The sequence below is a fragment of the Anopheles funestus genome, chromosome 2RL (assembly GCF_943734845.2).
Source record: "Anopheles funestus chromosome 2RL, idAnoFuneDA-416_04, whole genome shotgun sequence".
Taxonomy (NCBI): Eukaryota; Metazoa; Arthropoda; class Insecta; order Diptera; family Culicidae; genus Anopheles; species Anopheles funestus.
The window spans coordinates 74,099,950-74,113,292 of NC_064598.1; the positions used below are offsets into that span (position 1 = coordinate 74,099,950).

The 13,343-nt window shown below is 40.2% G+C and overlaps 1 protein-coding gene across 6 annotated transcripts in view; it reads left to right on the forward strand.

Moving 5' to 3' along the window:
- The first annotated feature begins 4,296 nt into the window (after nt 1-4,296).
- The window catches only part of LOC125766589 (uncharacterized), a 51,262-nt gene continuing 42,215 nt past the window's right edge, over nt 4,297-13,343 (forward strand). For 2 of the 6 annotated variants that reach the window (XM_049432745.1, XM_049432750.1), the window contains exons 1-2: nt 4,297-4,904; nt 6,103-7,124. In XM_049432745.1, coding sequence (XP_049288702.1) covers nt 6,454-7,124 — 671 coding nt within the window. In that variant the 5' untranslated portion in view covers nt 4,297-4,904; nt 6,103-6,453. The remainder of the gene's footprint in view (nt 4,905-6,102; nt 7,125-13,343) is intronic. The other 4 variants (XM_049432746.1, XM_049432747.1, XM_049432748.1 and 1 more) reach the window with 4 other exon arrangements.

The following is a 13,343-nucleotide window of genomic DNA, read 5'->3' on the forward strand; positions in this document are numbered from 1 at the left end:
ACCACCAGCCGCCCGAGAATGGTTATGTTTGCCGCCAATTGGAAGCTGATGCTTTCTTCGCTTCGAATGGGACTCGTGGGGCACTTGAATCAAGGTGTGAGAGGTGGTGGACATACAGTGTGCGACAGGGTTGTGAAATTTTATGGCCCTTTGCGTTAAGCCACTGTGTAACTGGGTAGTGTACTGAACTTTTCTGTCCATTTTGAGGGAGAAGATTTTTATCTCTTCACCAGACCATAACAGAACAGAGCATAATTGTGTCTAAACGGCAATAATTGAATAAAAACTTTCTTTAAAATTTTAGGATAATTTTAAACTAAAAAACAATTGATAAAATGTTGACATTTTTTCACATTAAAAGTATGTTATTTTAATACATTTTTTTGTAAATGAATTTTACATCAATTAAGAGAAATATAGACCAAAATACGAAAAATGGTTCACTTTCTTAGTAAGCAATAATACTTATTCTTGGAATTAAATAGTAATTTAGGGTAGTAGTTTTAAAATTTCTTCTCTCGACATTCTGAGAGCAATTAATACTAATCGATTGTCGTTCTAACCTAAAGCTTACGTTGTTATTTATTGAGTAATAGTGCGTTGAACAAATTTAAAATTTAACATGCTCATAATAGATGATGTTTACATCATCCCACCACCATATTCACTTCATCTATGTTTGTAATGGATGCATTCTTAGCTTCTAGGATTAAGAGTTTCGGTGCTTTTTTAGGGCGGATTAAATAGAAGCACAATAAACCCTAGAGAGAAACTATTCGGCCTACGAATTACGATAAACATATAGTATCCAGACATGAACTGGCACTAAGGCTGCTAACAATTTGTGATTCGAAATTTGTGGTCGAACACAAAATAATGTTCATAAATAAAATTATCCAAAAATGATTCTTTCGAAGCACATCTTATAATCAAATCTACCTATATTTACATGTGATCAGGAGCGGCCAGGTAGTGTATGTGATAAAGGGTACGGTTTCCACACGACAAGACCAGATATTAAATCCCATCCGGACCGTCCTTCCATAGCAAGGACTGACTCTCCGACATCGTGCTATGATTAATTCTAATAAGCCAAAAATGGCTGACATGGACCTCTGTCAATGTTTTAATGTTATTGTTTTGATTAAACGATGTAAAGATACAATGCTTAAAAGATTAAGAGTGAAAGTTGAGATGGATGAGAGGTGAATGTTCGACCATATCACAAACACAACATGCGTCAAGTTGTGTATCGAAGCATTAAATCTGCTCTCTACATGTTTTGCATATTCTCACATTCGTGATTCACTAGTAGAATCGGAAAAATTCCCCATAAATTGTTATTTACAATATGAACGTGTCCAAAGAAACAATTGCCAATAGTTTGTTGCTCACTGTTGTTAATAATGCTTAGTGTCATTGTTCAAGTTTAAGGCCAGCTGAGAAGGTTGAGGACATGGTTGGCAGGGCTTTGTTTCAGCGTGTTATGGATGTACTCACCGTTTGATGGTAACACTGCCCAATCACTGTCAATGGCATCTGCCAGGGCAAGCAAATAAACCATCACAAACCAGGCCATACATGCCTGTTGCGTAGCATAAACATGCGAATTGATCATTAATCATATCTGTCCCAGTGGAAGCATCTAAATAGAACGATAGTAGTACCGGTTAGTACTACAGAGAGCCAGGAAAACACGACAACTACTGTGGAAGAAAACAAACCAATAAATGGAAATAAATAGGAAAGTACTTTTGCGAAATCTTCTCCATCTGGGGAATCTTTTTTGGGGCGGGGGGGAGAAGGAGTGTGGCCGTCGATGATGGAGGTCGTACGTATTCTCGCCATGCCATGAGCATGTTTCAAGGGTTTGCCTTTTAACGCACACCAATTCTCGTCTCGGATGGCTCACGTGCCGTGCTCGGTTTATGCTTGAGGATAAACGAAAATTTCCTACGTGTCGGCCCACAAATGGAGGCGCAACGGGCCCAAATATCCATCCATCCACTTTCGTTTGGTGGATTTTCCGTGCGTGCATCGTTGCCCGGGCACGATATGATGGGTCATGAACCGGTCCACCACCACACCCGATATAAGAAGATGGCCTACGCGGCCTCAGGCGAGCTGTGTAAACGGTCCAAACGGCACTGATGTACAGAACGTAACTTGATGCCACACATTTTATGAGGTTTGTTTGCACCGCAGCCTCAAGGAGTTCTCCCCCATTTGTGCTTCCTCACACCGCCCTCCTACAAACCCGCCAGCCCGGCAATATCTTGGCTTACGCGCTAATGAAGCATCTGGCCCGATGGGACACGTTCCTGGCACACTCGTACACATTCGTTTTTTTTTTGGTTTTGTTTTTCGGATATGCTGTAACGTTTCCGAATCCGTACACCGTACAACATCGTTCACATCAAAGCAATGCTTCTCGTTCCGGATAGCGGATTGGAACTATGCCACCATGTCAACCGTACGTCAATCCCGGTGAAATGGGAGACAACCAACGCAGAGTTACGGGTGGTAAGATGTTTGAATTTTTAACGACTGCAAGCCCGTTTGCTGATCGATTCGATTTGATTCCAAGATGGATTGGAGATTAACAAACGCGGTGAATGGATTTGCTTTTCGGGGGTTTATTGTTGCTTTTAGCTTCGAAACGACGATACGTGTGCTACTTCTTAAGCGGCGTTCTTTATGTGAGTGGCCGTTGATTGAAATGGAAATCTTGGTGGTGGACCGTGGTACTCTCTCCACTGTCTGTGGTCTTGGTACAACAACCGGAAGCTTAATTTTGTTTGGGAAAGCTCTATTAGTGTGAACAAGCTAAGGATTATCTGCTGATTGGAGCTATCGAATTGCTCGAAGAAAAATATATTCGAGTGATTGGCATCGTCTATTTTTTCAATTCTTCATTTGAAGACAATTGTTAGGCTATAAAATTAATCGCCAAATAAAACAATTTAGATAAAGATTTATAATTTTTAAAGCCATTCATTATTCGTACAATTTTTTACACATAATTTAAAAATTATATTGCTATGAGTCCAGTGTCAAAATAGTTTTAACACAAAATTTCTTCAAATTATGCTTTTATCACCATATCAAAGTCTTGATTAATTAGACAGAAAAGAAAATAACTTTGAAAAAATAAATAAGAAAATCTCAAGCAATAAATTTGTCCATAATTTTTACAATCGTAATTACTAAATCACCTATTCAATTCACGTACTCATTAAATTTGATGTTTAATATATTTAATCAACATTTACGATCCTTTCGTTTGCCGATTTCCATCGATAAATGAACATCGAGATGAACTCGACTTCCCCTCTTGGATTAATTTGCTCTTCGGTAGGGAAGTGAACCATTATTCATTCATTCACAGCTTCCTCATCTCAGCCGCGGGATGCTGCGGCGCGTCGTCGGATTTGGTGAGCGAGAGAGCAAATACAGTAGAGTCTCCCGTGCGATGGAGGGCCATAACTTTGGTTACATTTTTTTTTATTACAAATAAGCAATTTTTGGAGTAAAAACAAAACAGATGGACAGAAAATATAAAAAAGATAGATTAAAGTTTAACAACTTTACCGGAAAGGTATGAAAAATCCATTTCAAGCATATGCTTGAAATCTTATCGTCACAATTGACAACTTTTTGTTATCTAAACGTGCAAAAATTTTCCCTACAAAAAAAAATTGATCTCATTTATGAATGGACCAATTCAAAAATACTTTACTCTCTAGAACATAAATAGCAGTTTCCATCCAATAAAAAGGTCCTCCTGACTGATGAATGCATGAACCATCTCTTTCGTTGTTTCGGTTTTCGGTGGCGATTTCACTGCATCTCGTATTTTCTCGGTCCAACCCGAACGAGGGTAGAGCCAAAAGTATTATACTCGTTGTTGTTTATTTCCTTCCGCTGCAGTACCATTGGATGAGTTTTCCACTTTCTTTTATTAGGGTGATAAAAAGCGGTTTTCAGTAAATTCAATAATGGTTACACTTCAATAAATAATAAAATTTTCCCTATTTTTTTTCGGCATATAAAATCTTTTAAAATAATTAGAAAAAAATTGAATATTTCTATTAGTTGATCTTGAATCTAAAAAAAAAATTCTAAAAAAATCTCGGGATCACTAACTTTTTGTCACGAATTCATTTTCCAAATGGTTCACTCAATCAGCACCCAGCCCACGCGTCACTTTTCGTACGACCCACTCACGTTCGCTGCTGCACATGGTCACGGTGAGCAGGACCGTTGCTCTCTGCCATATTTTTACTTACTTCCTCGGCGAGGTATGACGGTTTTTCGCGCGCGCACCACCCTGATCAAAGACGTGCTTTTTAAGAAGCATTAGGCAATGTAACCAAAGAACACGTTAATCAAAGCATTTTGCTCCCGAGTTGTTACGGCTAAGGATACCGGGGAGAGTGTAGTGTTATACGAGTGGGAAATCCGATGAAAAAGCAAGTTATGGTAACAAAGCATTGAAAGTGAATTTAACCGTGTTCGCCGGATCAGCGTGTCGGCACAACGTGCAATTCCTGATCTTCCCTTCTCAGCACAGAAAAAAAGGAAAGATGTAAAGTGGGGAGAGAAAAAAAGGTTTAAAATCAAATCATGCGGTTGAATGAGTTTATTGCGCTACCTGTTTTGTGCGTTGTTGGTTGTGGCTGCTGCTGATGCGTTATCGTACATGTGCGTGTGTTTGTGTCTGTGTGTATAAAGGGTGAGCAAATTATCTCACCTCCAACCAAGTCAGGGCTCGGTGGGAGGATTGTCTCTGTGTACGCGATCCCGTTCACGTGTGTCCTGGGTGCATTTTTCACATTTTCGTAAAACCACCTTTCGATTGGAACTACCTTGCCGCCGCCGCACGGTGGATTGTTCGATCGAGAGTAAGTGATTTCTTTTGTTTCTTGTAACCACCATCCTCATGGATCCAACCTCATCCCATCCCTAAATCCAATTTCTTGGGTCAGGGCTTTAAGTCAGTTACTGCAATCCATGCTTTCATGCCAGGTTGGCCAATTTTCGGTTGCTTTTTTTTAAATAATATTAAATCGACACGATACAGTTGCCGCTCACCCATTTCTTACTGCTCGGTTGTTTCAAGGATCCTCATATTTTATTTTCATCCTTACTCCATCTCCCTCTCGCTTCTTTCGGTGGCTTCTTTAATTCCACGCCTGGGAACGGTGGGTGAACGATTTTATAAATAATCACGATCGTTAACGGCGAAATGCGTTGCGCTGTGCGCGCGTTGCATTATTCATCGATTGTGTTTGTTTGTTGTTTTATGTTGTTTTTTGTTGTTTGTGGGTTTTCATAATTCTCCCAAAACAGATAATTTTAATCTCAACCGAAACAGCTGCCTGAAGGCAAATTAAAAAAAAGAGGAAAACATACGAACAATGAATTTATAGCTCTTTTTCCGTGTATTTTGTTGCTTTTTCTCTTAATAAAACGAAAGGTGTATTAAAAGATTTTGATATTTTTTTTAAAGCAACATGTAAAAGTGATTTAAAAACAAAGCTCCCCACCAGGTAAAAGACGTTTATTAAATATTTGTTTTTGTTCTTTTTATAAAAAAAATCAACTTACTTGCAATAAGCAAGTGAATGGGCCCATGGGGTTGCTTTATATCAGTTCGCACCCTGTATGATGTGAGCAAGAGGGGCCGTTATCATACATCGGAAAAATTCCAAACCAGGCCACGAACAGCAACAACTCAAAAACTGGGTCTAGTGTGATTAATTTCTAGCCATCTTCCATCATTCTTGCCGGGTGTAGAAGAAATGCAACGAAATACGAGATGAAACGAAAAGTAATTAAAGAATAGTTGAAATTGGAAAAACTTACCCCCAAAAACGATCGAGCGGATGTGAAGAAGTTCTAATTGCGTGTGAGAAAAAGAGAGAGCGAGAGAAAACGAGAGAGTGCATTTCTTTTTCCCTTCCATTACAAAAGCAACCCTGTAAACACATGTTTCGATCGGATGCGCAAGGGTTTTCCTCCCACCCCCCTCCCGTTTGATGAGTTGTGTGTGTGTGAGAGTGTTCATGTGTTTGATCGGCCGATATATTTTTTTTCCAGCCAGATCATCTTACCCATCGATGATCGATGATTGACAGAGGCCGCAGACAGAAGGTGGGCTCCACGTGTGAGTGATAAGTGTACGTGCGTAGTGTCGACGCTTTTCTCGCTTTTTGCGGGAAGAAAAAATTGAAAATAGAAATTTTTGGTGGTAAATTAAAGTCACGCAACAAAAAGGCTAGAAAAGAAGCAGCGTGCGTCGGTGGTGAATTGTTGATCGTGCGTGCGAAGTATTTGTGCCCAAGTGTGTTGTTAATCAGTGTTTGTGGTTTTCTGTTCTTGCGTGCGTGTGCTTGAGTGTGTGTTTGTGTGTGAGTGTGTGCGTAAGTGTAAAATTCGAGCTGGTTAATCATGAAATCATCCATGGCCATTACGAAAAGCGCGGCATTTCGTTTCATGCTGCTTTTGCATTTATTTTTGAAAGTGAAAATGTGTGTCGGCTTCGTCGATGCGCTGGCCATCGGTGACAGTGACATTAATTATGAGGACAGTGAAGAGTGGCCGATAGAGTCTGGCGGTGGCGGTGGTGGAGGTGGAAAAGAAGATGGTGGTGTTGGTCGATTGCCCGTCTGGGCACCGGCACGGATCGTCTCCACCACCAGCATACCGGCGCCGAGCAATTTAATGAGCTGGGAGGGCCATACCGGCCGGTCCCGTATGCATCACGTTCGGCATGAGCAACATTACTTGAAACATCGGCCAATAAAGGTGCCAAACGCGGTGGACCCGACGATGGTGGCCCACGATCCGTACCAGCCACATAAAGTGACCGGATCGCAGCAAAAATCGCGCCATCACAGCCAACAGCATCATCCTCACCATCATCATCACCATCATCATGCGCGGCATCAGGTGCAAACGCATCCTGACAAAGATGATCGGAAGTCAAATGTTGATTCTTCGGAAGAGGAAGTAAGCTTGATAGAGGCAAACAGGCAAAGTGTGTTGCATCGTGCTGCTTCACAACCCTTCCAACGGATGATCGAGAAGGCAAGGTTAAAGGATATTTCGAACAGTATGAGGTAGGTAAAAGGGTGAAAAATGACCTTGAACTACAATTGTTGCCTCAAATCAGCTATTATCCAGCATATAAGTATGTTAAGCTTTCGATAAGCTCATAAGCAGCTGTTAAAGAGCTTAAGAGTTTTTTTTGCATCAAAATTACCTACTTCATCAATACGGCCAGGTCGTTCTACATGAATAAAAAAAAAATGAAAATTACCTTATCTAAAGAATCGGTATAATATATAAAAACTCCTTCAGTAGTCTTTAAGGTTTAGGCGCTGCTCTGGGATTTGTCGTATACGACGAACGACAACGACAAGTTTTATGGGTGCTCTAGGATTTGTCGTCACACAAACTGTCAAACAGAGAAGGGACGTCAAACCGTAATAATAAGAAGAAAAACATCAAATCATCAAACATACAAAACCAACAATAAAGCGTCCTAAAATCTGAGTTCCATTGCCTAAACTTGTTAGACTGGCCGCTTTAATTAAAATTCAGTTAAAAATGAGACACATCGGACAACTTGCGTCCATTTAATTTCTGCTGCAACTATTTGTTCTGTTTTGACAACCAAGATGCACGTTTTGAAAGATGTGCTTACGACAACTTTTACGAGGTTTATAGAAAAAACAAATTGATTTGTATTACGACAGATGTATGATCATGTTTTACAGGATTTGACAGAGCACCTTCATACAGCTCCATACGTTTGTATTTGTCGTTCGTCGTATACGACAAATCCCAGAGCAGCGCCTTAGTCTTTCAAATTTAACGAAGAATATTTCATCTTTTAAGAAGCTTAAAAGTTTCATTAACATGTTTTCTACCCAAATTCTCAACAATCTTCCCTTCCTTCCCTAAAGATCATCCTTCGTTGCTAAGTAATCAATTCCTATAATAAACCCTTCTAAAGCAATTATGTTCTTATTTAATTCGATCGATGATCGAATCGCTAGAATCGCTCTCAGCTAGTTTGTATTACATGATCGTAAGCAATCATTTTTGCACAATCTTCACTATCAATCGATAATTGCAGTGATGATTACATGGTACGCTTTTTGATCAGTAGCTACTACTTGGAACGGTAAACATAGCCCAAGGATCTGTTTAGTTGATGAGACAAACGCTCACAATCCGAATGATGATTAACAGCTCGATTAATTTTCCGTTTAACCATGATTCAATGAAGAATTTAGTGAGTAATTTTATATTACTCATTTTCATTTCATTATTAGAATGAAATTAATAATAATCAAAACAGAAAAACCAATCTGGTTTAATTCTACATAAATTACTCACCCACCCTGCGTCAGCTGGTGGGCCTTGAAGGTGATGATCCCTGATACAGATAGATCTGGGCAACCAGATGACCTTCTTTTACGCTGTGCCGACCCACTGATAAGAATTCGATCGACACTCTGTAAGCAACACGATCGGCACGGCCAATTTCAAAGCGACCAGCAGACTACGAGAGGAAAAGCGATGAAACCATGAATCACTTTCCATTCCTTCTCGATTGCGTTCCATCATGGCGCAAAGGGTGCGAAAATGTATGTTATTTCCCTTGGCGATAAGTCATCCAGCAACGGACGAAAGCGGGCGGGAAGATAATATACACGCACAGAGTGAAGGTGGAATTGAGTCATCTCCGGGTGAAGAAAAGATCGATCGTTCTACTAGCGTTGACAGTTGAATGGGGAATTGTTTTTTAGCGGCTGTGCGTGCGATCACCCAATGGGTTTAGGAGTCCGGGTCACTATCTTAATGGAGAGGCACCAGAAAGCCACATAAGTCACCCTACCTTCGCACGATCGCGCAAGGAGTCTTTTCAAAAAGGAAGACTCTCCCATACGTTTCGCACTGTTTCGTATGCGACACATGTTTACTTGCCGTGTGCAAATCACGCATGGCACAGAATTGCCCTTCTCGCACTGATCGGGTCCGCTTGCATAGGGAATTGAACTTCCCTTTTTGCTTCTTTTCCTCTGTGGTCTCTGTTTGATTTGCGGCAGTTCATTTTTGTGCGGCTTTTTTTCTGTTAGCTTTGTTTCGCCGTTCATGCCACTTGCCGCGGTGCGCTTGTGTCGTCGGGATGCTTCAAAACGCATGGATGCGTTATGATGGCATACAATTAGCAATTTTGCATGCATAATTTTCGTTAAATATTGACCCACCATCGTGAACGGAACGGTTGGAATGCACGGCAAACCAGAAGCGACCGGACGGAACACGGCCGAATGTGGCTAATTTTTATGATCATCTCACGTCGATGCATCCCTGCTGAGAGTGGTTCGTTGCTTCGCTTCACCTAACCGTGAGGGGTTGGCTGTTCTTGCTGTTTAGTGGCAGCAAATCGTCCGATGTCTCATGGTGGCAGCTGTGCAAAGAAAGTGTCATCATTAAAGTCAGCAAACCCGGCGGAGAAAAAACCTTCGCTGCGATGTGACACATCGGATGAGTGGTTCGATCTTGCAAACCATTGTGCAACTACCTAGTACGCGTCTGTTTGTCCGTCCACAAGTGTGTGATAGGTGTAACTCTTGCACTGTTGTACCTTTTGAGACGTGAATTGCAATTGTTGTGCGCATGAGAACCGTACTAAATCAATGAGGTGAAGCAAAATTTATTTTTTCCCCAAAGCAGCAGTTTCAAGCACATTTTTCGGGAGGACCTTGTTGTGGTATGATGCACTCGATTAAAGAAATCTTCATTTTGCACATTATTAACTCGGCAGGGGTTCAGCTGTTGTAAGGGGATGTGTAAGCGTACACGATCGTGCAGACAAGTGACATTTTCGCACCGAAAGGAGGAAGATGGCAGATGAGAAATAGAGTTATGTCGGGTGTAATTGTAAGATCACGATAAATGGATGGGTCAGCTAGGAGGAGAACGATAGCAAAGCTAGCAGCAATACCACAACCAGTACCGGTTTTTGTTTGGGTTGGTAAGTGAAAGGAAAAGCACTCAGTAAATCATATTAGCAGAGTAATTAGCGACTGAAAAAACTAGCAACGAGCTAGAGTTCCCTAGAGGATTTCTTGAGGATTTTCTTCCTAGTATTTAATATCTTTAAGCGAGAACAATAATGTCATATTGAAATAAAAAAGTAAAACTATAATTTTTGCGCTCAAATTTGTTACTTTCAAATGTAGAAGCTACAGAGAACAAACTGAGAATATTTTCAATTTTTTAACAATGTTGGCCAGCAAGGAATAGTAGTGAAATTGAACGAGTAAAAGTAGAGTTCTAATTCTAATTTTGCTTTTAATTGTTATGAAGGTAATTATAAATGTTTCCATGTCAGGTATAAAATCACTTCATGACTTAAAAAAAATATTAAAATATTTTACAGTAAAGAATCAATAACTAAATATTGATTTTATAACGAATTATTTAGCAATTTTTAAGTAAAACTCTTATGAATTTTCTCTTTATTTTGAATTGCAAAAAAAAAAGTTAAAATAATGAGAAAGTCTTATCAAACTTCTCGGGTAAAACAACACTTCATGTAAATGTTTCTTAGCACCAAAAAAACCATGGCAAAAAGCAAAAAAGAATCCCCAGTTGCAATAAGACGATAAAAATCAAAAGTAAACAAACGATCGGTTAGGATGTGAATAATCTTGATGGACCTAGCGTGGAATAAATTATCCACCAAACGGTAGAAGAAAGAATCTCTACCCAAACTCATGAATAAAAGTGAAGCAAATGGGTTGAACAGCGCGCTGACATTTCTCTACTCACTTCTAAGGCAGCTGTCTGCGATCGAGTAGAGCATTCTCCGTCATGGAAAAGCGATGCTCTAAAATACATATTCTAAGCAGAGGAGATGAAAAAAGTGGCAAAACCGAAGAAAGGTAAACAAAAATTTGCAAACCAACCAGCGTGTGTGTTTGTATTTTTTTTGTCCTCTGCACGCTATGCATTTCAAATTTGCCTGCAACCGTTTCTCGTGCTTTTTTGCGAAAGAAAGTGCGACTTTTAAGACGATGCCGAACCGGCGACCCTGCAACGCGTTACACAAACGACGCGCACATAAAGTTGTCGTGTGTGTTTTTTTGCTCGGTGGTCAAGCTGGTTTGAACTGTGAAGCTTATGGGTGGGTTATAGACATGATATGCTAGCTACAAACTGTGGCCAAATGCAAACAGGTGCATTTGTCGGCTGTCGGATCAGGTTGTAAGACAAATTCAACTATCACAAAACGTTTCAATCGTACTGCTCGTTGCTCTATTGTCGGTTGTACCGCAACGATCGCGCACTGTAGCGCTGTTTTGCTAATTCACATTCCAATGTGAATAAATTGCAAAATAAATAAAATGTTGTGCAATATTGTACAAGCGAATATTGAAGGGCGTACAGTTTGCGGTAGGTAGAACATGATTTGACCTTTGCTGTACGATAGAGATCACACAAATCTCATCCCAAACCCTGGTGCTGGTGCTGATGTTTCAATTGAGATATTAATCGTCTGATTTGGGAGGTTTGCTCGTTTGCCGCTTTTTTAATCTGATTGTTTCATGTTCGCCCTTTTTTGTTGTATGAAGTGTGGGCGAGATTGCATTGATGAGTTTATGGTTCGATCATCGGCGCTCACCACCAGCTCGATACACGCCAATTGTTGCTGGATGCATCAGCTCATTAATCACGATCAAAAAAATGAAGAAAACAAAAAAAAAGAATTAATCCATCTTGAAGGAAATTTCGCAACTCATGGCTACAACCGTAAAAGGCTTCAAACTTCTTTTGAAATGCATTCTTATTGTTCAGCATGTTTTTCTTCTTTAACAAAAAATCAGGAGGTTTTTTAAAAGATTATCATGCGATCGATCGGAAATGACTCATCTTGATCCGCCGTGAGCATAAAAGAGGTCAATGTTTTGGGGATCTTTTTTTTTTTTTGGTTGCTGTTATTGTTTCCCTTAAATCCAATTAACGTTGGATTTCCCTCCTTGGCTTTTTGTATTACTTCTTGCACACTAATAGTTAATCTTATCTTACCAACAGACAGACGTAATAAGCCAAACGATCCTCAAACAAACAGCAGATAAATAATGGTCAGTTTTAATAGTTTTGGCAAAAGCTTCGTCTCATCTCAAAACTCTACCGCTTATTAAGTCGATTAATATGTACCACGATATGGTGCATTACCTTGTCATCACCCAATCACCTTAACGTGTCATCGTGTCCTAAGAAATTGGGTTAAATTGTATCATCTCCCTTAGCCCAGCAACTATGCGACAATTGAGTGCGACACCGCTCACTATTGACTCTTGCGGGACGAATGTTTTTTTTGCGGAATTTCTGGTTTTAGTTTGGTTTTGATATTTTTAGACCCATTGCATCTAACATGACATGAGCTAATCCGGATGGTATTACAAAAATTTATGAAACATCTTCAAGCCGCTTATTTTGTCTGGGTGATGCCGCTGCTCTGTGTATCCCACGGTAACGATCAATTAATTTCATTTTAGTGTCAGATGAGTTGTTTTTTGTTTTTTCGCTCGTGTGTTTCGTGGACACGATGTCTCCTTTAGTGAAGTGAATTGAATTGAACAGAACCGAATCGAACGGAAAACAAAAGCAAATAACAACAACATGGGAGAAAAAAACGGAAATTAACACACTACGGTCGGTCACCATGTTCAACCATCAGGCGTGTGATTTAATGCGCCACTTGAACCACGGTTCATCGACGGCGATAATTCGTGATGAGACACATTTTTGCCTGCTTGGCATGCGTACCCATTGGGAAGGCAATTAATTTGAATTAAGCTCAAAACGCTCAGAACGCGGCTTGAGAAGTAATCATCTGGAGGGAAAAGATATGTACCATTTTTGCTCCACTCTTTCCCCAGCATCCAGTGTTCCGTATTTTTATTTTTTTGCCTGCAAGCGTCATCCATTGCACCTCATCATTGAGTTTGGAATGTTCGCTGGAACAGAAACTCATTGCAGGTTCGCTACCAACCACATGCCATCACCAGATGGGGAACGACATCCGTGCAATGGAACAACCCGGAATGTGGTGTAAATAATATAAACAAAAAAGTATTATCCACCACAGCCCACCACCCTACAACGAGGGAGGGTGATAATAAGTCCTCCCGAGGTAGTAATCTAGTTGGAGTGAGAAAATAACCTAACCTAAAAGGTACTGTCCCCATCCCCGAACACACGCATATAAGCAGCAAGCAATGTTAGTAAATTGGATTAATTATCTGTGCTCTTAT